Consider the following 25,817-nt stretch of genomic DNA (forward strand, 5'->3'; position numbering starts at 1 on the left):
TATATTACTTTTAAGAGGGTGTTTTTTCTTTTTTCGAAAATAAGGCAAATTTTAGTATTTCGGTTACTATTGAGTCAGGTCGCTCCTTACTTACAATTCGTTACCACGAACTGTTTGATTTGTGTGGTTTAACTGAGTGTTTACTCGGAAGTAGCAACGGACCACCTGAACTGTGACTAGAGTGAAAAGAGCTCTAGGTGAGTAAATGTTGACTAGAGCAAAAAGAAGTGGGTGCAACGCTAGCATAATGGGGCTACACAAACGAAGGCCCAATGAGCCGTAGCTCAATCATAGCAAGACTCCTATTCATAAACCATCTTTCAAGTCGTAACATGAGAATGGTCTATGTCATAGATGACAAGAGATATACATTTCCTATGATACTACTGTAAAACATAATGTTTCAGACGTAAGAAAGATATTCCATTTGATTGTCTTTGCAGTAAAAGTAAGTCTTATTAAGTGTTCATTTTCCAGGAATTGGGTACGAAGCTGCTTTGGATCTTGCCAGGCGAGGGGCTCGATTGATTCTTCCCGTGAGAAACATGGAAAAAGGGAAAACAGTTTCAAGTAAGGAAGTTAACTGCTGCTTAATAAAACAAGGTTTTATCTTCGAGGTTTCTAATTATAAAAATCAGTTGATTTTCAGTTTATATTTCGTTGTTTTAAAGGAAATATAAAGATAACAAAAATAACCTTTCTTTATAAAAATCCGCTTAGAAGATGTTTTCCGAAAGTAAACAAAATCTTGTATCTCCTAATAGCAAACAGTAAAAAAAAATATAAGATTACTTTGATTTTCACTTATTTTGAATTTCCTTATTCCTGCATTCCTCATTTTTGAATAAACCATATTAGATTAAAATGAAAACAGCATATTCCAAGAAGATAATTTTCCTTTTTTAGTTTTTCAATGCTTATAATATTCTATACGAATGTTCATCGTCCTAGCACGTCCTCGACGATGGCATGCCTGTAAAGTTTATTGAACTAATTCAGGCATATTACTCAGAGTCAACAAGTCGGATAATAATTTATGGCGAAGAAACTGAAGAATTCCTAGTCGAAAGTAGAGTAAAGCAAGGCTGTGTTCTCTCTCCAATCCGGTTTAATTACTGTATAGACTGGGTGCTAGAAAATGCCCTAATGCAACACAATGGTGCCCAAATTGGGAAAAAATCTGTCCTTGACCGACTTGGATTATGCTGATGATGTCGGACTCCTCTTTAGCTGCTATATGATATTATCGAATGGTCAAATCTGATTGGACTTTGAGTAAGCGTAGAGAAAACTAAATTCATGGTTATGAACCATCCAACCCAAATATCTTTGAGCGTGAACTTAAATCAGTTAGAAAGGGTTGAGTGCTTTACCTACCTAGGCTCTATACTTGCCACTGATGGTTCTTCAGACTTACACATCCAGCAAAGAATACATAAGGCGGTGTTTGTTTTCGCATCTCTTCGAAAACCCCTTTAGAACCGCCGAGAAATATCAATTCTGACAAAAAGTCGAATCTATACGGCCGTGGTTCAAACCATCCTACTCTATGGATGTGAAACTTGGTCCTTGAAACTTCAACACGAGAGAGCACTATCTGCTTTCGAACATGGTTGCTTACGCCAAATACTTAGAATTTACCGGCAAGATCGTATATCAAACTCCGATATTCGCCAACTCTGCAAGATTAGAAGAGATGTCGCTACCACCGTTAGAAAGCGCCGCTTAGAATGGCTGGGTCACGTCCTGCGAAGACCACCAGAATACCTGCCCTGTAAATTCCTTCTAGTTGAGCCATAAAACTCTCGGAAGAGGCATCAAGGAGGGTAAAAAAAAAGAACTGGTGGACCCTAATCAAGTCTGACCTGGATCCCATTGGGGGCCTTAAGAAATTTGGATATAGATGGTCGGCCCAGTGGCCCCCGTTCGCAGAGCAGTTGGCAGCAGATCGCGAAACCTGGTCCAAAGAGGTCACAAGGATCCTGGATGCCGGGTGAAGCAGAAACACCTGACTCCCGCCGCAAGTACAAGAAAAGTAAGTAGCACGTCCAGAAGTACCGAACTCGCCAAAGCACTGGGCCCACCCATAACTCCCCCAAAGAGAGCAGATACAGTCCTATCACATCAATCATGTATCTACAACATTTTCTAACTCTATCCACTATGTTTCATTCCGATCTCTCCACTCTAAGCGTTATCCAAGATTTCTGGTTTTCTCGTCCAACTCCCACCAATGTCACCAGATCAGGCCGGGATTTAAAATAAGATCTCTGAGACATGAGTTTCTTCTAAATATCAATTTTCATTAAGATCCGATCACCTGTTCTTAAGTTAAAAATACCTCAATTTTTCTATTTCTTCCGAATTAACATCCCCTCCAACTCCTTCAAAGGGGGCGGGTTCAGTCTGTTTGTGTCAATCACGTATCTAGTACTTGTGCTTATTCTTTCCTCCAAGTTTCATCCCGATCCCTCCACTCTAAGCGTTTTCCAAGATTTTAGGTCTCCCCCCCAACTCCCCCAATGTCACCAAATCTGGTCGGGATTTAAAATAAGAGATCTGAGGTACGAGGTCCTTCTAAATATGAAATTTCATTAGCATCCGATCGCTCTTTCGTAAGCTAAAAATACCTCATTTTTCAAATTTTTCAGAATTAGCCTTCCCCCCAATTCCCCCAAAGAGAGCGAATCCATTCCGGTTATGTAAATCTCGTATCTAGGACTTTTTCTTGTTTTCCCATTAAGTTTCATCCCGATCCCTCCACTCTAAGCGTTTTCCCAGATTTTATGTTTCCCCCTCCAACTCCTCTCAATGTCACCAGATTTGATCAGAATTTAAAACGAGAGTTCTGTGACACATTATCGTTCTAAAGATCAAATTTCATTAAGATCCGATCGCCCATTCTTAAGTTAAAAATACCTGATTTTCCAATTTTTCCGAATTAATCGTCCCCCCACCCCCCCTCCCCCAGATGGACGAATCAGGGAAGTGACTGTTTCCAATGTGATCTGGTCCCTGATACGCCTACCAAATTTCATCGTCCTAGTTTATTTGGAAGTGCCTAAACTAGCAAAACCTGGACCGACAGACGGACAGATAGACAGACAGACCGACAGAATTGGCGATGCTATATGTCACTTGGTAAATACCAAGTGCCATAAAAGCTAGACCGAAAGAAATTCAAAAGCTACCGAGTCATATCCCTCATCCCGATTGCTGCAAAAATGTTCGCAATTATGCTTCTAAATAGGGTCCGAGACACTAGAAATTCCCGAACGCAACCCAACCAAGCAGGATTTAGACCGGATTTGGACTGCTGTGATTAGATAGTTTGTGGCGAGTCCTAGAACATTGCTTCAAACACTAGCAGGAGAATCCAAATCTTCATTGATTTCATCACAGTCTTTGACTTGGTCTATTGGGACGTCATATGGGCCGCAATAAGAGAGGAAAGAGTCCCTGACAAGATCAACAGACTGTTGAAGGCGTACTACGATGGAAGCCTGGCCTTAGTTAGATTTTTTAGTGAGCTTTCGGATCTGGTCGTGGTCGAGGAGGTTGTATGTCAAAGATGCGGTCTGTCACCAAATCTTATTCAACTTTGTCATTAATTGGTTTATCGCGGCCCTCGACAAATATAGAAGTGTGGAAGTGAGCCTGTCCTTCCCTGTCACAGATCTTGAATACACCTATGATGTGGACATACTTACTGAGTCTGTTACAGATGCCCAGGCACGATTAATGAAGTAGCAAGCGGAGCACTTTTGACTGACCCGCAAATAAGTCTACCGAAGACGAAAACGATGCAGACAGGTGGGATGGATGACACCCTTGTGACCCAAAGTGGTAGTCAAATCGAGGACGTTCAGTCGGTCAAATACCGTGGCTCAATCATAAATACAATTGAGGAATCATCAAAGGAGATCTGGAATCGCATATCCTCAGCATGGAATGTCTTTCTGCAGCTAAAAACTCGCTTTGGAAGGGTAGAGAAATCCCTCCACGCTTAAAGCTCCGAGTTTACGACCTATTCCCTCTAAAATACCTGAATATTCAGGTATTTGACCTGAATACATAACCTGTTCATCTAAATTACTGAGTAATATACTAGGCATTCACCTGTCAGACAGAGTCTTGAACGTAGAGGTCAGGAGAAGAGGTCGGGATCACCCACTTATCTCTGATGTTGTCAAAAGAGGCGTCTGAGGTGGTTTGGCAACACCTTACGGAGATCAGAAGAACATATTACTCAAAAATGCCTCGAATGCCTTCCACTACCAGCATGGAAGAAGAAAGCATAGGACAGACGAAAATATGGTTTGCAAAAGTCAAGGCTGATTTAGATCATATTGGGGTTTCCGAAAATTTGGGTGACGCTGGGATCTTTACTGGCTTGAAATTATGGTGCCTGCCCCCTCGAGTAAAATCTCTGGAAAGAAACATATGGTCGTCAGCTGGGCGCTACATTGAGCCTGGATGCGACTTGAACGTGCAACAAATACAAGTAAGTAAGTACATCTTATGATCCTCACAATCCCTATCTGTTTTTATCATACATGTTTTAACCGATCTATCCATTTCGCAGATACATCTTGCATGTGGTAGACATTATTTCAGTTTAATACAAATTACTTCGGTTCTAACATTAGTTCAATGTATTTAACCTCAAAATACCAAGCTTTAAATTAAGTTCACAATATACACTAATCTACACAAGTCCTTGGCTACTTTTTTATGATCTTGAATTATTTTATTGGCCTTCCATTCTATCTCCCTTCCCATCTGATGGGCTTCTTAAGGCTAATGGTCTTTTTTGTTCCCGCCCAATTTCTGAAACAGATTCTAAGAATCTTAATAACGCCACTGCTAGTGTCTATTCGATAGCAAACCCGTTTATGAGACTTGACAAAAACATAATTAGTCTGTATGTTTTTACATAATGTTAATCCAGTGGGAGAAAAAAAAACAAAAGATGTTTATTTAGTAAAAGCACGTTAGATTCTACGAAGATTAATTTAGATGAACAGGTTATGTAAAAGAAAATATACCCACTGCTGAGCTAAAAATAGTGTTTTCTTTTGCACATCAATTTAAAGGGTAATCCTATATTTTTTCGCTCAGAGATTTTGATTCGATGTGCATTGAATGCAAATGGTAGAACTTGTACGAAAAATAGAATAATCTTTTATTTTCGAGATGGGTGTCTGCTTTGAAATGTAAAGCGTAAACCCTCCCAAACCTCAACCGAGACCGAGTCCGTTTGGAAATGAAAATTGTTTGGCTATTGGGAGAACCCTTGGGTATTGGGAATTGCAAGCAGTTAGCCAGGTGGGTGAAACACCCACCTGGCTATTTTCTTTTAATCTTCAGTTCTCGAAGTCCACCAGTCCCCAAACTTAAACCTCGTCACGTTACTTCTGAATTCCTTTTTACAAATTGTGATGAAAATGAAATAAATGAAATAATTATGAGTATTAAATCACAATCCTGTGGAGTAGATGAAGTATCGTTAAAAGTTGTTAAAGCAACAAAAACAATTGTTATTTCTATTTTGAATCATCTGATTAATTTATCACTTGAAGAGGGAACTTTTCCAGAAAGACTTAAATTAGCCCGAGTGCTACCCCTTCACAAAGGGAAGTCAAAAATGAACCGAGTAATTACCGACCCATTTCTATTTTACCTTTTTTTTCGAAGATTTATGAGAAAGTAGTCCATGAAAGAATGTATGATTACCTCCAGGAGCAGAATCTTCTGTGCGATACCCAGCTTGGCTTTCGCAAAGGACTTTCTACGGATATGCACCAGCTATCTGGAATTCAATCCCCTTGGAAATCCGGAACTCAAATAACCTTACTACCTTCAAGCGAGCAGTGAAGGGTCGTTACAGAAATACTGTTTAGATTTGAATATCATGCGGTCCTCCTCTTTTCGGTCTTTTCTTTTCTTTTTTTTCTTTTCTTTCTCTTCGTCACCCCCTTTTTTTCTCTTTTTTTCTTTTTTGATAAATCCAGTTGATTCGTTGTTTCTGTTAGTTGATTGTTTAATTATTCTTTAGTTAAGTTTCTGCCCTAGTCAAGCACTTTTGTGCTTTCCTGGCCGATTATGTACATGGAATTATGTGTTTTTATTTAAATATATATGATTGAATTGAATTGAAGAATTCCTGCGAACAAAACTCTAGCACAGCTTGCATCAAACAATAAGGGCGTAATTGGTAATTTGATGTGTGTGTGTAGACTTGTTCCTGTGTTTGCGTACGTTTGTGTGTTTTTGTGCTCCTCAATCTCATCCTGCTAAATAACTAAGAAGACTAATCCGCCATTCCATCATAAATTTACTATGAAAAAGTAGCATATAAACAGAATTAATGGAAATAAAACTAATTTATTAATAAAACTATTTACTTTTTACACAAACAAAAGTTTGTGTAAAACGAAAAACTCAATGCATACCCGTACTAATGAACTTATTTTGGAAGAAATATAGCCTCTCAGGCGCATACGGGTTAAAGCACATAAAAAAGAATTTTTATTGAAATAGAAGAAAAGCGATAACAGTAAAAAGTTTGGGATTTCCCAAAAGGAATTTAAAAACCCTCGTCCATCGTATCTGCCCCCATTAAAATACAACAACGAAAACAAATAGTCCGCACATGCAAAAGTAAACTACTCAAAGAAAAAGGATGAATGTTTGAGAGGTTTTTCACTCTCAGAAATCATATACCTCAGGTGGCTAGTACCAAGCATGGCAGAAGTGTGTCAAGCATAGCGGAACTGTGAGAACAGTACTAAGAGTGAATGATCTGTGCCAAGCATGACATAAGTATCCCAAGCATGGCAGATGTGTGCTAAGTCTGGTACAAGATCGTGATTTCATAGCAATCTGGGAATGTACATTATACAATTAGGCTAGTGAGTTAAGTAATCGAAAATTAAAGAGCCATTTGAAACAGACGGACAGAAAATAAAATCCTTCAATGATCTAAATGTGAAACGGTCAAACATTACTGTCTATGCATAATTGACTGAAAATGAACAGAAATAAAAATAAATAATTATACCAAACATAACACCAAAAAGGACACAAATTACTGCCCATAGGAGTTGGGCTAGAGTTTCCCTTCTAACCGTAAACCAAAATAAAAAATTGTCGCTAAATAGAATCTGTAAACCTTAATTGTTGATGCTTCCTGTAATTAGTATATTAAACACTAAATAATTATACATTACACATTCAGTTCATTTTCAATATCTTTCCAGTCACCTTGATTTTTATAGGGATTTTTTTTTTGTCAGTATTTTGGAATTAATAAGATGAAAGCTATTTTCCTTGTAATAAGATTAGGGCATTAACGTTATTTTGTGTTAGGGCGAGATGCACAAGATTTCGGAAAGAAACGTAATGACGCTTTAATTAAATACCAAAAATAACGAATTGTACAGAAAACGTAATAATTGTAGGAAAAATTATAAAAATCACAAATATTAAGCCCAAGTAACATACAAGAAATTTATAAAAAACTAAAATTGTTTGTATTAAATGTATTTAATATACTTCAGACCAGATAAGAAACTTCATTATTTTTGGACATTGACGAAGAATGAGACAGAAATTTATGGAGGAAAAAAGAATTTTCCTTGCCAACATTTTTTAACACATTTTTTTTATCAAACACGAAGATTTATCTATTCCAAATCAGACCAAATTATTTATTCAAAATCACTGTTTTCATGCATAGAGTTCCTGGTAAATTCACTGTTCTCCCCCGATCCCTTCTGTGCGTTTTTTTTCTTGCTGTTCACTTCAACTCGACTCAACCTTCTTTTTTTCCTCTTTTTATTTCTTGAGACAAGCTTGAGTCCTTCGGTTGGTGGGCTGTTGTACATTTTACAGACACAGGTTCTCTGATTTCCATATTCCTTGCAACCCTTGAGTCTAAAATTTCAGGAAGTAAGGATTCATTCCAGAAGGCTTCAAGCTTCGGAAATATTTTTTCCCAGTATTCTTTCGATCGGTGAACTGTAATTATTTCCCAATCCTCAATAGAGTTATAAACTATTAAGTGGCATACCATTTTATCCAGTATCTCGAGTTGGCCTTGTATCTGGGCGAAATACCTGTGATTTTTTTTTTAGCTGAAGACCTTCACTGGATAATTCAAGAAAAAATGCTTTAACTAAATTTTTTGACTGGGCCACATCATAAATGGTTTTGAACTCTGGTATATTATGCACAGTTTTATCTCTATAGGTGTGCCATTAGGGAGCAGTCCATCTACAGATGCAGCAAGATACTGATACTGTGGATGCACACTGAGTCCTATTTGATCTCCCTTTACGACTTTTAAGTTGAATTTGTTTTCATATGCTTCTAGTGCCACTACTTCTAAATCTAAGCCCTTTTTCATTAGGGCAGAGCAGAATCTAGGTCCCAAGTTTCGAATTTGCTTAACAATTGGGGCAACTCTGGTGCTGTTTTTTCTGGTTGCAATTCTGTGGAAGTAACTACTAGTTATTCTCTTAGATCTTTCTTCAACCCAAGTGTCATTTTTGGATTGGCCCTTGGTACTGTTGAACAAACAGCTTATACTGGCAAAATCCAATTTTGAATACTCGTCAGTATATTTTTGTATGGCCAAATTCATTTCATCAGAAGTCATGTCTGGCTTATTGCAATTTGGTCCATAGTCGCGATTACCAAAGTTATAGTTTCTATTTTTTAACTTAGCAGCGTGTTTTCCTCCAAGAGCACTATAATAACTGGTCAAATTACGTTTAGATATTACACGGAGTTTAGCCGTTTTATTACAATATTTTTTTTGTTACGCTAGAAGGACTAAACCCAAAAATATTTTTCCAAGCTAATTGATGCCATTTTGGACCTGAATTATAAGCAAGACTTGCTCCATGAACTCTTGCATGATATGAACCTCGTTTAGACCGGCTTATTTGCTTTCCTCCGGTGAATTTAGCAACAACTGACATGTAGCTTTCAGCTAAGTTTGTAGTTGCGTCATTTCCAAGCTGCTCTGCTTTTCGACACACAATATCGACCTCTGTCATAACATCTTCAAACACGTGCAGGGGAAAATTATTCCACCGATCTTCTATTTTACTACTCACGGTCAATTCAGCAATCTTAGGACAACCAGAATCACATTTTGTGTGGTTTCCGAAAACATGGTACGGACCTCTTTTTAACAAGATTTTCAATTCTTCTGCTGTTCCACTATTTTCAGAATTTATTTTTATCGCACCCCTTAAATTTTTTGTCAGTTGCTGGATATTTCCTCGGGGAAGACATTTTGTGTACAAACCTTTTTTATTTTTGCACAAATTATATAGATGGGCTGTATAGTTTTTGTGACGTGATTTGCACATTCATGTTTCCGTATGTTGGAACCGTAGGAAACACTTTGTTTTAGCTTATAAAAAACACTAGAATCACCGTCCCGTCCCCGATATACTCTAAAAACTGTGCTCCGTGCATCTCCTCACTGGAACGAAAGCCTTCAACTAGAATATCTGTTTCCATGCTCCTTGGATTTCCGTTATAATTCAGAAAACAGAAATGATCTTTGGGAATTACTTTGGCGTTTGCAGAAGAAAAACATATATAACAGTATTTATTTTTTATGCCAACATATAACAGTTTTTTCATAAATGCATCTATGATAACTGCAACACATCCTTTGGCCGAATAATCGTGTCATTTGCTACGCTTATTCCAGCCTCCATCACATATCTCTTTTGTCCAGTATGAGTCCTCCTTATACCTATCATCATGAATGGCTGATTTTAAGGCCTCTCGTCCATTTTCTAGCAAAATTTCTGATAAAAAATTCATCCAAGCATTACCAAGCTGCTTTTCAATACGGGAATAAACTATTCGTGATATTGGTTTCACTCCAAGCACCCCGAAGAATTCACACAGTGTAGAATACCCTCCTCCACTACCCTTGGCTCCCCAAACAGCCTTCGAATTCAAGCAGCCTTTAAGACTTGATTTTTTTTTCGGAAAAAGCAACCTGTGTCTGGTCCGTAAAATTTGAAAGATATTCTTTTACGCTTGTTGCTGGACATTCTGGTTCACCTTTAATCCTCTTTTCCCAGTTACACTTATTACACTTAACTTTCAGTTCAGTTTTCAGGCCTTTCTTTTCTAATTGCTTTATAATCAATTTTCCGTGATCGCAACTGATTTTGTGTCTGAATAATGAAATTACTTCAGCAAGGAAATACCTTAGATTCACAATGCAGTTTCCATCTGGAATTCCAGATAAGTCTATGTCAGTATTCGTATCGGGGCAATCAACACCGCAAGAACCACCACCCTTTCCCAATTTATTTGAATCGTCTATGAGAGGATTCGCTGAAAATTCTTCTGAAATTTTTGATCCATTTGACAAATTATCTTTATCTTGTTCTCCAAGCAGCACCTTTCTAAAAAAAATGAAAAGAACCATAGAAAAAAAACAGCGACCCGGCTCAATAGTAAACGAAAGTCTAAAAAACGGAATTTTGATACTAATAAATACGTCAAAAGAATCGGATTTTAATTAAATTTAGTCCTACCCATCAAAAGATACGAGCCTGGGAAAATTTGTCTTATTTTGGAAAAAAGGGGGAAACACGCCCTAAAAGTCATATAATTTTTTGCCAGAAGACTGATCAAGGGTGCGTGTTTGTTTTTTGTTTTCTTTTTCCCAGGGGTGATCGTATCGACCCATTGGTCCTAGGGTGGCGCAAGAGGGCTAATTTTAATGAAAATGAAAAGTTCCAGCGCCCTTTTTAAGTGACCAAAAAATTGGAGGGCACCTAGGCCCCCTCCCACTTTCATTTTTTTCTCAAAGTCAACAGATCAAAATTTTGAGATAACCATTTTCTTAAGCATAGTCGAAAAACATAACAAGATGTCTTTGGAGACGACTTACTCCCCCATAGTTCCCGGGGGAGGAGCTACAAGTTATAAACTTTGACCAGTGTTTACCTTGACCTGATGCCCACTTAATTGGACCATCTGTCTTGGCTTTTTCTACAATTGGCCATGACTTGACTTTTCCCACAACTATTCCCTTTTTTAATTAAAAGTCAATGGTTGAGGGGTTTTGGTTGAGGGGGGGGGTTGACGGGAGGGAGCTACGTTGAAGGATCTTTACTTAGAGGAATTTGTCACGGGGAAAAGAAATTCAATGAAGGGGCATAGGATTTTCTAGCATTATTAAAAAAAAAAAAAAAAACACTGAAAAAATAATAATGAAGAAGTTGTTCAACTGAAAGTAAGGAGCAGCACTAAAACTTAAAACGAACAGAAATTATTACGCATATGAGGGGTTCATCTCCTCCTAAATACCTCGCTCTTTCCGCTAAAGTAATTTCAACTATATATTCTACGGACTTGGTGATTCTAGGGTCATTCTTAAAGAACCGGGACAAAATTTAAGCTTTAGTGTAAAGAGCGAGGTATTGACGAGGGGGCAAACCCCCTCATATATGTAATACAAATATACAAAATTCTAGGTGCTTTTATAAGTTACCAAAAATTGGAGGGCAACTAGACCTCCTCCCCCGCCCCATTTTCTATCAAAATCGTCAGAACAAAAATATGAGAAAGCCATTTAGACAAAAAAAACATGCAAATTTCGTTGTGCGGCGAGCCAAAATCAAAACATGCATTAATTTAAAAACGTTCAGAAACTACATAAAAAAACAAGTTTTTTTAACTTCAAGTAAGGAGCGACATTAAAATTTAAAACGAGCAGAAATTATTCCGTATATGAAAGGGGTAGTCCCCTCCTCAACGCCTCGCTCTTTACGCTAAAGTTTCTTATTGTTTTAAAAAGTATAGTTGTGAGAAAGAGTCAAACTTTAGCGTACGTTGAGAGCGGGACGTTGAGGAGTGGACTACCCCTTTCATAAACGGAATAATTTTTGTTCGTTTTAATGTCGCTCCTTACATGCAGTTAAAAAAAAACTTGTTTTTTTATTTAATGGACAAGAGGGAATGAAACTTGTATATGTAATTTTTACTTACCGGTATTTTAAATTCAGCCACCTTTTGTTGATAATTTTCTTCCTCATAGCTCAAATGTCTTATTGACTTCAGTTGACAAGTCATCAGTTTTAATCAGAGACACAATGCCTTTTAGGCATAATGCCTAAAATTGCATAAGAATCCAACCTTTTTTTCTATTGGCTGATGAACAACGCTATTAAGCCAGAAAAGGGGTAAAATAAGTAAAAAGTAAGCACATTTTGAAATTATATTTTTCTGATTTTGCTCTCAAACTATTTGTGATAGATATAAGAAATTTCCTGTAATGGTTGTAGATTATAAAATCTACATATAATCTAAAATTCTACCCTCTGGAGCCAATTTCATACCTTCTAGCAAGAAAAATGTTGAAAATTAAAATAATGTTTGCACCGTTAAAAATAAAAATATAACAATTCTGCAACGAACATTTTTTTTTTAATCCTGGCAGAATGAACTAAAAAAAAAATCTACTATCATTTCCATCCACTAAATTTTTATTCACCAAACTAAAATAACTTGATTTCTTTTTTTGCACAATAGGTAAAGCATATACAGAAAAAGTACAACCAACAATTTTTTCCTTTTTAACTCGAGATTCATCAAAAGAAAAAAAAAATCAGCTAAAAATCGCAGAAGTTATTCAAGATTTTCTATTATAGGAAAAACAGCATTGGACACAAATTAAGACCATTAGCCTTAAGTAAGTCCTATGCTTATTCTACCTAGTTTTAATTAAAATTCCAAGGAGCAATAATGAGATTTTTAATCGATTTGTCTTCTTTTTTCTCTCAACAAATTTTAGATCCAAGTTTTAGGAATTAGCTCAATCCAAACCCAAAAACGTTTCTTAAAAAAGTTTTCATTCCCCCCATATTTTTACAATAGCCTTAAGAGATGATTCTTATGAAAAATTTTCGGTTAAACATATTATTTGGCCTTTTTACATTTAACCTTATGTTTGCGCCTAGCGTCAAGGTATAATGGCTGCATTTAATTCCTTGAACAGAGAAAGATAACTAGGATCAAGTCATTCTAGTTTTGAAGTCTCGTATTCGGCACCTAATAACCAAGGCTTGACATAATAGAATAATGTCATAATAGAATAATAATAATAATAAATAATAGAATAATAGAACATAATAGAATGTACATAGTCATACTAGAATAAACAGTATTAATTTTCTTCACACTTTTCTCTTCCTTTTTGGCGTTACTCTCATCGCCGTTCCATAGCCAAAAAATTTTTGACCCGTAAGGATTCTCGTAGAATTGCCAAATTAGTCGTTTGTGACCTAATAAGTTACAATACGTAAATTTATAGCATAAGATTTAAGCATAACTTAACAACTAGTATACAAGGTATAGAGATAGTGTTCGTTGCTTAAAGTCTATCGTAAGTTCTAGTAGACCCAAAGTCGCTCCATACATTAAGAAGAGAAACAAAGTAAAAAAAAGAGAACAACAAACGAAATCCTAAGAACTAATGTGTGTTAGTTTGATCGTTTAGATCTTTTCAAATTATTTTTGAAATTTCGGTTACTATTTGCAGTAGTCCCCTTTTTACTAAGTTTCAGCTATTGCTTTAACTATGGTTGGAAAGAAAGACAAAATTCAACAAAAATATTTTAGCCTTCTATGAAAATGAATTTGACTTTTTTTTAAGGTACAATAAGCCGTCTTACTGGAAATAAGAACATTAATTTGAAGTTCATGGACCTAGCCAATTTAGATTCAGTTAGAGAATTTTGTCAGTCTCTTGTTGCTGAAGAAGCAAGAATTGACGTCCTTATCAACAATGCTGGCAATGCACCATGGGAGAAGGTTATTGATATCACAGATGATGGACTAGAATACCAAATGGCTTCCAATTATTTTGGACATTTTTTGATGACCAACTTGATAATAGGTTTATTTTTACCTCTGAAAAATAAAGGCATCATTTGGGCCAAATCTTGGGGTGGGCATGAACTCCATCTGGCCCCCCCCCCCCCCGATTCACTTTGTGTCGCGTAAGACAAATTTGGGTTTTGGCAGCACATTGATCGAATATTCTAAGTAAAAATGCATTTTCTGCACCTGTGTGTTGCTTGGAAATGTACTGTAACCAAATGTGGAACTCAGCCACACTGACCTCTAAGATTAATTATAACAACGAAGAATACAATCAACGAGGTTAAGTGATTAAACTGAAAGTGGAAAATTCAACCAGATTACAGGCTGGCATTCCTCAGCGAGAAACTTTCTTATTTAAGTAAACAATGCGTCGGTGAAAGTAACCTTCATTGTTATGCTGAGGGTTGTACCTAAAATATCAGTGTCCCTTCAGCAGAAATCTTCCAGATCAAATATATTTACAAAAAGGAAAAACATAACAAAAAAAAAATATAACAACATTCAAGGTAACAAGGGGAACCGCCGAGCTTTCATCTTTGCAAAATCGTCAACAAGCTGGTTGTAGTCCAAATTTTTTACTAAATCCTTCTCTGCAAATATCAAAAGGAGGTGATTGAGACGATCATCTCTTGTTGAAGACCGCAGGTAGTTTTTCACTATTTCTAGGCTAGAAAACAAACGCTCATTGCTCGCTGTTGTCTCAGGAAGTGTGGCAGCAATACGAAGTACTTTAATTACTTTTGAGTAAGCCACTGGTAATGCCTGAAGATGGTCAACAATGTCTAGGAAGTTTTCCGGCTTTTTCTCCTCATTGAGCAAGAAACGCTTGGAAATACCAGCTTAAGATTCGAGAAGAATGCTGTCGATATTCAGCTCGTCGTAAAGAGAAGAGAAAAGCTTGAGCAGCTCTGTGTCCATAAACTTGGTTGAGCTTGGATCCAAGGCTTCGAGCGTACTCAGCACTGGCAAGTTATCTGTGAACCTTCTGTCAAATTCGGCTAGTAGACGGTCAAAAGTTTTGAAGTATTCTTGCTTCATTTCATCCGCCAAAGTAGTAGTCCAATTTCCAGATTCGATGAAATTCTTTCCTAGCGTCAAAGTTGTCAGAAATTGTATCCGATGCTTGGTGATCTTTTGAATTTTTCAAGGTCGTCCTTTCTGACCAACAGAGGAGGGTCTATTCGCGGGTCCATTCACAGCAGGTACTTCAGTTTTGAGTTTTGTTGCAAACTCTTTAGCCGTCTTGAAAAGCGATTGCCTGAATCAGGGTGCGCGATCGAGAAATAACCAAGTCGACGGCGACGGTATGGAGTTGCTGAGACAGCTATTTCGTAGCTCGCGTAATTGCTTCTATGTAGTGCAATTGGAAGAAAACACGAACGATTTCATCAAGAAATGATAGGCCAGGAATTGACCTGTTTTAGTCTAACAGCTTAGAGAAATTAATGCAAATATTTAGAATTTATAATATTAATATAATTCTCTAGGAAACAGGCATTTGACAGAACTTGAGAGTTAGATTATGTGCCTAACCTGCTTTCAAAGTTTACAATGGTTGATGGCAAATAGTGTTATTATTATGGCCGGCAAAGGACCCTTTTAGGTGGAAGCTTGGGCCCCTGAAAAATCTGGGGGATGGCACTTGTCCACCCCTGCCCCCCCTCCCAAATGGCGCCTCTGCTGAAAAAGAATTTAAATAGTCTTTGTGTTTAATTATTTGACCTATGGATCATTATTTCATCTAAGTACCAGTTTTTGAGAATTCTATATTTCATGATATATTCAACTACGTGAGAGAGGGTGGAGGGACTGAGTGTAAAAAATTGTTTCGAAATGTCCATTCAATGCTTGCAAAATATAGTGCGTTTTTATATGTAATTAAATAAAAAAAAGTATTTTTCAACTGAAAGTTAGGGACAACGTTTAAGCTCAAAACGAACAAAAATTATTCTGTATATGAAGAGATTGTCCCCTCCTAAATAACTGGCTCTTCATGCTAAAGCTCTTAGCATTTAAGAAAAGCATCTTATTCTATTGAAACGACCCTTGGGTCTTAGGAGTTTATTCTTAAGAAATTGGGACTAACAGTCAAATTTTAGTGTAAAGACCGATGTATTGAGAGAAAAGGGAACTCTTTCATATACAGAATATTTGTCCATTTTGAGTTTTAATGTTGCTCCTTACTTTCAGTTGAAAGAGTTGTTTTTTATTTAATTTTTTCTTTTTTCAAATAATCCCAGTAAACCTGGCTCATACTCAATGAAAAATTCCATCCCCTAAAAGGATACTCCCCCTTGGGAAATTGTAAAATTTCTATTTGACAATTTCCTCCTTGCCGAAAATTCCCGCCACTCTCTGCAAAATTTCTTGCAGAAAATTTAGCCTGAAAAATTCTCCTTAGCATACTGTCATTTGAAAAATACTTTTAAGTTCTAATCGTTTTTCCGATTAATCTAGAAATCCTCCTTTTTTTGAAATTATTTCTTGAAAATCCCAATTTACTGAAATCTCACTCGGACAGTTCTCCCGGAACATCTCCACATTCAAAATAGATACAAATTAGGCAAAAATACTGTAAGACAAATACGAAGCATTTGGTATAGGAATTCTGTTAAATCTCCCCAGTTTAAAGTTACCCCTGGAAATTTCACCCCCGGAAGTTTTCCTCCACACATAAAATAATCCCCATGGAAACCGACCCCAAGCACAAAATCCATCCCCTCCTTTTCCTGGAAAATGTCTGTATACTTCCTGATAACAGAAACTGTTCGTAACTAAAAATAGGTTTGGGTGCGGGGTGAATTGCCCTCCAATCTTTTTTTATTGGGACTAGAGCTAGAAAAAACGGCATTAGAACCTTTGCCGATCTACCGATGCTCTAGGACGATTGGTTTGATTCGATAGATTTTTTGACATTTTGGAGGTCTTCCCCCCCCCCCTTTCAAGAACTGGTTAAATTTTTTCAGGCTCATAACTTTTGGTGGGTAACATTAAATTTAATGAATTTGGATTCCGCATAATAAGCCAATTTTTTTGATGTATTTATACTGATATCAAAAGTTTGCTTTTTAGAGCGTTGTCTAATATCGAGCCATGTCGGTCCTTGCTTACAGTTCGTTACCACAAACGGTTTGATTACTGAATTGGGCGAAGAGCATGTTTTTTAAATAAAACTTACTGAATTTGGCGAGTAGATTGTACTTTATACTTCCCTTTAGCCTCCATCCTGCTCAGGCTCTTTCATTGGTGGTAGCCTGGTGATTTACTGCTTTATAAACATTTTTTATTATTCTTCTATTATATAAACATTTTTTTTTGCAGAATGCAACAAAACAGTAGATCTTTTAGGGGGTAAAAGGGCCCTGGAGTGCCTGGTTAGACGAAAGACACCACCTTGGGATCTCTTTATCCAGCAAAAAGATCGTTTCACGGGCTTTTCGATTGATCTCGTATTTGCTCAGGCAAAATCGTCCGCAGCTTGGGCCTTTGGCCCTCATGATTGGGGCCTCTTCGACGACAATTCTAGCAATGTCTGAGACTATTTGAGGATATCCTTCAGCCATGTCCAGTGTCAGCTCCCCGGGAGGGACCAGTCATGAGTCTTTGGGTTGTAATCGTAGACTGTTTGAGCTTGGATTGTCGTCTGCCTAGGTAGGAGGTATCCGAACTAATTGGTATTATGCTCCACTATTTGGATGTTGAATAGCACTTGGTAGGTGAGCACTTTGAATATGTTACAGATTTGCATCTGCATGCGCCTGGAAATGTAACGCATTCTCCCAAAAATATTGAGCCTTCTGACGAAAGATGAGGCTTTTGATATTTGGCTGAATACTTCTTCATTTATAGAGCTTTCATTAGACATCACGTAGCCAAGCTCAATTAAGCACAGGCTCCGTCAATTGACGAAATATTCTCTCGTTTCGCATTTCTTCTCCTTGTGTTGACATGATTCTGAGCTACTGAATTCGTCAAGTTTAGGTTTACTTTCGGTATTTACATAGTCCCCATGGAGCCTCTTTCCTTATAAAAGACGCTTTCATTACTGTATAGGTGATCCAAAACTTCTTGGGCTCCTACTTGTTCCATTTTACAAGTTTGATGGGATAAATTTTATCGTAAACTGGATCCATGATTTCCAATATATGATTAAATGCACTGGATACCTCAAGTTATATAACAAAGGTTTTGAAGCTAACACGACTTAAACCCTCCCTAAAGTTTCTTTGACTTACAATTTTAGCTCAATGATCTTTGCGTTTTTTGCCATGCTCAGTTTACTTCATCCAAACTTAACGGCATCTATAACTGTAAAATGGTCTGAGTAGACTAAAAAGCCTTAAAGCCGCGCAAAATAATCCTGGGAGGCTTATATGCAACACAAGCAATGACCTTTTCGCCCCCAAACAGAATTTCTCTGGTCGAACTTCCATATTTACCCTCAATCCATACTTACTTGATTATCATACTTACTTGAATATCATTCCCTTTTTAATTAAATAAAAAAATACAAATTGTTTTTATTGAAAGTAAGGAGCAACATTAAAGCTTAAAACAAACAAAAATCTTTTCATATATGAGAAGGACTATCCCCTCCTCGAACTTCTTTCTTTACGCTAGATTCTTAATGCTCTTTAAAAACAATTCTTAGTCAAATACAATGGCTCTTGTGTTTGAACAGTCTTCCTTAAAGTATTGTTACAAAAAGTAAACAAATTAGTATAAAGAACAAGGATTGAGAAAGGGGTAGTCCCCCTCACATACGGAATAGTTTTTGTTTGTTTTAAGTTTTAAAATTGATCGGTACTTTCAGTAGAAAACTTTTTTTTAATTTAAGTTCCAAATGTTTTAAAATTAGGCTTCGAAATCCCCTTAAGTATGAAATTTCTCCTGGAAAATTTTCCTCGAAAATTTTTGTCTCAGGGAAAATATACTCCTGCAAAAAATTATGATGAATTAGTAGGCTATCTTAAAATTTTGATCTGATGTCTTTGGAGTGAATGAGACATTGAAGGGGATCAGTTTCCCTCTAATCGTTTTGTTCCCTCAAATAGGGGATTAGAGCTTTTGATTTCTGTTTGTATGAGTCTCCTCTCTGTCTACTAGGACCATTGATTTGATACGATCATTCCTGGAAAAAACAAACAAAGCAAATAAAGGCACATCTTTGATCTTTCTTCTGGGAGACAGATCCTCATTTTTGATGATAGGAGCTTAAAACCTGTGAACCAGGGTTTTCAGATATACTGAATGTGGTGGCGTGATTTTCATTAAGTTTGCGTGATTTTTTGCGAATGTTTCCCGTTTTTTGAAAATCAGGCCAATTTTCTCAGGCTCGTAGCTTTTGATTGGTAAGATCAAACTTAATGGAATTTTGTATATTTAGAATCAGCATTAAAAAAATTACTGAAAAATGACAGCATTTGAAAAAAGACAGAAGAAGAATAAATGTATCTGTTCATTTCATGTATCAATTGTTATCAAAACTCCATTTTTTAGCTTCCGTCACTATTGGACCGAGTCTTTTCATACTTACAGTTCGTTACCACGAACTGTTTGGATTATTCAGAGACTTCTTTATTAAACATGGGATTCTGAAGAGACTAACGGTTCTTTATTTTTCAATTCTAATCCGGAAAAGCATACATACAAAGAGAGAGAGAGAGCTTTTGTGACCAATGAAACATTCATGTATACTTTCAAAATCTATTTTTGGTGAGAGATTGCATCAAGAGATTGCAGCACATCCTCATATCCACTTGTCAGGCGGTGTACGTGCAACACAACAGTGATTCCTTGTGATTCTAAACTTTCCTATGGTTTTAGTCAGAAGCTTGAGCATATGTACTACTACCAAGTTTGCAAAGGCTTATTTGAGACAAATCAGAATCTCTATTACTTGCTATATTTGACAAAATTTCTTCAAGACGGAAATATCAACGCATAAGTTCACCAATAAACAATAAAGTAAGAGCAACAGCAACCGAACAAAAATTAATTAACTAACATCCACACAAAAGAAGAATAAAACTTAACGAAAACAGAGGAAAAAAAAATCATGTCTGGATTACTTATAAGACAAAAATAAGAAGAAAAACAAATAAATCAACTCAATAGAAGAATTTGTAGGAAAAAAAATCTAAGGTGAATGAAAGAGGAGAAAAACAAAATATAAAAACAAAAAACGAAAGAACGACAGCAAAATAATACGCTACACTCATTCCGCTGGAATGAATCCTGGAATATCCTAGTCCTTTGCTGTGAAGAACAGTGTGGAAATAGTAGCATTTTTTAATATTTTGGTGAATAGTATTGAGTTGGACCATACATTTCTTAATTCTAGTATATTTTTTCAAGTGTTTTGTCTTTTTTTCATGTGTTATATTGATTGCTTTTATTAACAAATAAGCTAACATTAATTTTGTATAATCCTAATAAGGGGGTTGATGCCGGATTTGCCTCTCACTCAATCGGACTGTCTGTCTTGCCTTTTTCTACCATTAGCCATGGCCTGATGACCACAACTACTTGATTTCAAACAAAGTAATTTAGCATTTCCAGATAAAAATGTTTCTCAGCTAAATTGTTCCTTTGTAAGAGTTTTCTGCCGTTTTTTCTAATATTTTTGATTAATCCTTTCTTATTGATTAGATTATAGAACTCCAAGTCTTCTCCACTGGTAGAAATTTTCCTTTTTACTTTTTTTAGAAAAAAATAAAACTGATCAAATTGTTTGTCTTATGATGTTACTGCTATTAACACTGCTAACAACTCACTGCAGCACCAAGCTGTCTGAGGTAAACACAGCTCTACTAGCTTCTTTTACAAATCCATCTATTCAAAAAACCTCTTTATTCCCTCCAAAGAACTTTCAGTGTGCCATAAGTCCTTCCTTACGACCTCCCACCCTATTTGGGGATGACTGGTTTTTTGTTTTGGCTCTAGATGAATGGTTACAAAGGGTGATCTTCGGCAATCTGTCATCCTTCACCTACAGAATGTTACCTATGCAACTCAATATATCTCTTATTATAGCCCTAGAAAGCAGTGTAGAGCCACATTTTTTGTACAGCTGACTCTGCAATATGGTCAGTCAGACGACTATCCAAAAGTTAAACATAATGTTAGTTAAAAATTGTTGATATCGTAAGTCTAAACAGCTAATATCTACACGCAAAATCACTAATACATGCTTTCGAATGTATAATCTTAAAATATTTTTTTTCAGATCTTATGAAAAACGCTGCTCCAAGTCGTATAATCAATATGGGAAGCAAAGTTCATTGGAGGAGTACAGACTTAGATATGGATAATTTGAATTTTCAAAGAGGTGACGCTGGCTATTGGAAAATTTATGGTGCTTCAAAGCTTTGTATGATGCTATTTACAAAAGAACTATCAAGGAAACTTGAGGATGATGGTAAAATTTCCCATATAAAATAATGGCAACATAAAATGTTTTATTATAAGTTGTAATAATCCCAGATTCTGCAATATTTTACGTTTATTTTAAGATATTTGTGGTCAATAAGACTTTTAATAAAAAATATAAAATGAAAAAAATTGATTGAATATGCTCATGAAATATTTAGTACCTATAATCATAAGGTTAGTGACAAAGTAAACCTTTCTGATGTTGAATGACTCATCAAGTCTTAAAAAATGTGGCAAATACAAATACTATGAATCGTCACTTATGCTTTTAGAAGAAACAATTTGTGAACCTTTCATTGAAATTTTACTGTTCGAGCAGCACGCAAATGGATGTGTTATTTTGTTCCTTTTCAATCATAGGTCAATTTGTCGTACGAGGGAAGCTTATAACTTGGTACATTCAGATACTTTTAGCTGGTACACTTTATATTTATTTTCACATTTACTCCGTGTTTTCTTAGTCTATTTTCTTTTTTTAGAGTTTGTTAAGACAACATTCTATTCTCAGGACTCTTCCCCCTAGCAAATATTGTTGAATCTGCATTCATCATCAAAATGGGAGTTCATAGGGACTAAAAAATTGAAATTGAGTTAGAATATAGAAAAAAATGAAATAAAAGACATCTTACGTCTGTTGGTTTTGAAAGAAATTGAAACGACAATGAGTACTTTTGGGTTTCTCTCTTAGAAAACGACTTTTTCCCGGGTTGCCTGTTTTGTGAGGGTGTGGGAGCAGAAAATGTGGAGGAGGGGGAGGGGGGTACAGAAAATAAATAGTAGGTCACAGCATTAATTAAAGCTTTCAGTCAATGCTGATGAAAGGAAACTCATGTCTATCACTTAAAGTGATTGATTTTATCTTCTTTAAAAATAAGGGTCAAATGCACAAAAATAAATGTTTTCTCCTTGAATAGAGCAGCATCCGTTGCAAGATAGAGACTAAGTAATATACGATTTTGACAATGTTGTGATAAACACAGAAATTATTGAAACTTGTGATAACATTCCGTCTTTACCTCCTTTACATCACATTAGCTCACAAGCATATGGACCCTAAACACAACAGGACAAACTTACCTTTAATACTCGTAGATTTGCCCACTTACATATATTGGAAAGGTCTCATCCAAACTTCCTTGGGGTTTTGGAGTTTGGGTGTACACCTCCCCTTGATTGATAGTCTCGGGCATACGTGGGCTAGTCAAATTTGACTTACCATTTTTGTTTGGCGATACCTTTTTAATACAAGTCAGTCATGGTAGGGCTCTGACACAATTTCCCCTGAGCTTTGGATCCTGGGAGCCTCAGTCCTCCTTAACTCAGGTTACCCTTTTTATCTAATTCCTGTATACTCATTACAATTTCAGGGTCATTTCTTTGAAACTTTACCATTTTTTCTCTACTAATTCCAAAATAACCAATTGAACTATCGCCCTCTTGAAGTGTCGTATAGGCCTGCATTTCTTCTAGATTAAATTATCGATTTTTCTCAATTAACTCTGAGCTAGGGCGACTTAAATAATCTGTGGTGTTTTGACTAGTACTCATTTGATGACACGTATACAAATCATTACTTTGAAGGTCAGCTATACGGTATAAATTCGAATTAAAGGTCTTTTGCGCTTTTTAGATAGATTAGGGATGTGGAAATCTGAAAAATACGAGTTCTTGCTGCCCATATATACCTCTTTGGAAAGCCTTTAAGAAATTGCACTAATGCAAGCAATTTTCTATTGTGGTTGTTTTCTATTGTCGTTTCATGGAATTAAAATTCAATGAACATAGTAAACATTACTATTAAAGCTACATATATTACAGCTACATAATTGTCGAAGTGTGTTTTGCACCAAGAGTAAAAGTTGGCAAATGATGAAATACAAACAATGATAAAAATGGGCCTATTTACATAAAAAACATGTTCCAACGTCTTAACTAAAATTAGTAACATTCCTTTCTTTATTTTCATTGCCTTGCTTGAAATTTAAACAGTCAGTATAGTCTCTGTAGTTGTCTATAGACAAAAATGATAACAAGTTTGCCAAGACAAAAAGGAAGAACAAACGAAAAGACAACAAAAGAATATCGAAATTACATTCAATAATGGTATGAAAAATTAAATGTCAGTTACAAATACAAGGGAAGAGTATTACAAAAGGAACTAAGACATAAATAAAAAATATCAAAATGAGTAGGGTTAAAAGTTACAGAAACCAGCGTACTTATTTTAAAAGAGAAATGTTCCTGTTATAGAGTGCCAGAACGAAATTTCAAATAGTTCTTCCTATTGTACCCCTCCCTCTCCCCTTTTTCAAAACAAATTATTGCTTTTATACCCCCCCCCCTTTACCTTCCACCGAAATAAAAATGATACAACGTCTCTGCTTCTGTTGACAGAAAGTTTGATAGAGAAAAGTTTGAGGATTATGTGTTAGCACTGGAATAAAAAGTTACTTCTTTATCTTAGTATATCGAATAATCTTTTTTTTAGTTCTTTGAATTAGTACTTTTATTTAGTTGATAAATAATATGATTCAGCAGGTATAATTGTTCTATCGTGAAAACGATCATCGTCTTTAATACACATACAAACGACGAATACAAACACAAATTTAAGCACAAAACCGTTTTGATCAAACTTGAAGATATTCCTGGACTGGGTAAAAATGTTAAACTTTAACCAAATTTCAGCAAATAAAAGATAGTGATATTTGCTTATTATCATGGTATTCAAATTTTTTAATGTACATAATTTTTTGTAAGAAGAACGCTTTACAATTCCTCTTGCAGTAAAGAACTCTTACTTGTAGCAAATAACTTTACCTATAATATGTATAGTAACAGCTACTTACCATACAGGTTAAGTTTTACCTAGTACAGAACTATGTGCCTCCCATAGATTACGTAATTCTTTTGTTCCCTTCCTCTTGGCTACTTCTAATAGAAGAAACTTAGTCGTAGAAGCTTGGAACAGGGTCATTCGGGTGGAAATAGAAAAATGTAGTGTCCTTTATAAGCGTTGAAAGTGACTGGTGGCAGCCCGACCTCTTCTCTACCCTGTTTTGTTACTCAGCCCCGAGTAGCCCCGTGACATTGAATAGAAAGATTTAATTAATTGTAGATGACTCCTTATAAAAGATGTGTCCACATACTGCAGATATTCCTCTTTGACAATTTGGATACACATAGTGCCTTTCAGTTTAGTTCAAAATCCACCCTCACTTTCTTAGAAAGTTTCAATTTAATATCCGTTGCTGTTCCTGAGACATTGGAGATACGCTCGTCTGACAACATGGATGCACACACTTTTTTATTACCCTACTCAACAGGCCCTGTAGGTTTCACCTTAATAACCTTATCTATTTCTGAGATGCCTGGAGGTAAATGGTGTCTTTTGATTTTATTCTATATCCCCTGAACATTTCTTCGAAGTTTTGACTTTGAAGTCTTAACCGTTCCTGAGATATTTCTGGTACATCTATTTGACGGTGCGGATTCAAACAGTGTCTTTTCATTTAGTTTGACATGCCCGATAGTTTTAAGTGATTTACAATAGCCATTTTTGATATATTACATCTACACCTTTTTGACAAAGTAGAACACATAGTGTCGTTCGACCTAATTCTGCATCCCCTTTAAAATTTCCTGAAAATTTCAAGCTAATGCTCATATCCGTTCTTGAGATTTTGCAAATACGCCCTTTCGACAAATTGGATACATACAGTGTCTTTTGATTGAGTTTAGCATCCCCTAAGAGTTTAACCTTAATACCCTTGACCCTCTGGAATACCCAGAGTCAACCATACTCTCCTTCTCGATAATAAACCTATATGTAAACAATGGACTTCTTGCATAATTTACCGTCCTATCCCTTTAATCAATTTGACTCTTATAAAGAGCATTAGAACTTTACATTTCCCTTCAAATTAGACCCCTTTTCTGAATTATCTACAGTGACTCCTTCCATAAGAAGCGGCCTGGGAAAAAGGAAAAAAATAAGAGCATATTTGATCCAAATTACTCTTTACCTAGGCAGCTATAGCATGGTTATGTGTCTATACCAGTAGTACTAATAGTAGCTATGTGTCTATAGTATGGCTTCAGTTCTAACAATTCCTGACAAAAAATTAGACAGATTTTAAATAGATATGGACAAGAATCCCCCACTCCATCCACCCCAAGTTCTATTGTAAAATAGTATTGATGAATTCCTTTATAAATCTGCACTTGATTGAAGTATTTGACCTAGTATTTGAAGATAATCTGAAATTTAAATTATAATCAGTTACAAAAGCTAACTAATTACTAAAGTTTTAATTGCACTAATTAAATTACCAAAGATTAGCCCTTAAGCAGAGGAAATTAAGCACAATTCACGCTCTGGCTGTTTAAGGCCTTAGGGGGATGGAATCCATATTCTTATTTGTGGCAAAGTTTGACTTGATTATTCATTT

At 36.1% G+C, this 25,817-nt stretch overlaps 1 protein-coding gene across 4 annotated transcripts in view; it reads left to right on the forward strand.

Moving 5' to 3' along the window:
* LOC136026234 (retinol dehydrogenase 13-like) overlaps positions 1–25,817 on the forward strand; it is a 50,499-nt gene that overhangs the window by 14,616 nt on the left and 10,066 nt on the right. For 3 of the 4 annotated variants that reach the window (XM_065702582.1, XM_065702580.1, XM_065702581.1), the window contains exons 3-5: positions 478–570; positions 13,703–13,945; positions 21,161–21,352. In XM_065702582.1, coding sequence (XP_065558654.1) covers positions 478–570; positions 13,703–13,945; positions 21,161–21,352 — 528 coding nt within the window. The remainder of the gene's footprint in view (positions 1–477; positions 571–13,702; positions 13,946–21,160; positions 21,353–25,817) is intronic. The other variant, XM_065702583.1, reaches the window with a different exon arrangement.

Source organism: Artemia franciscana, chromosome 4 (genome assembly GCF_032884065.1).
Source record: "Artemia franciscana chromosome 4, ASM3288406v1, whole genome shotgun sequence".
NCBI classification, from domain to species: Eukaryota; Metazoa; Arthropoda; class Branchiopoda; order Anostraca; family Artemiidae; genus Artemia; species Artemia franciscana.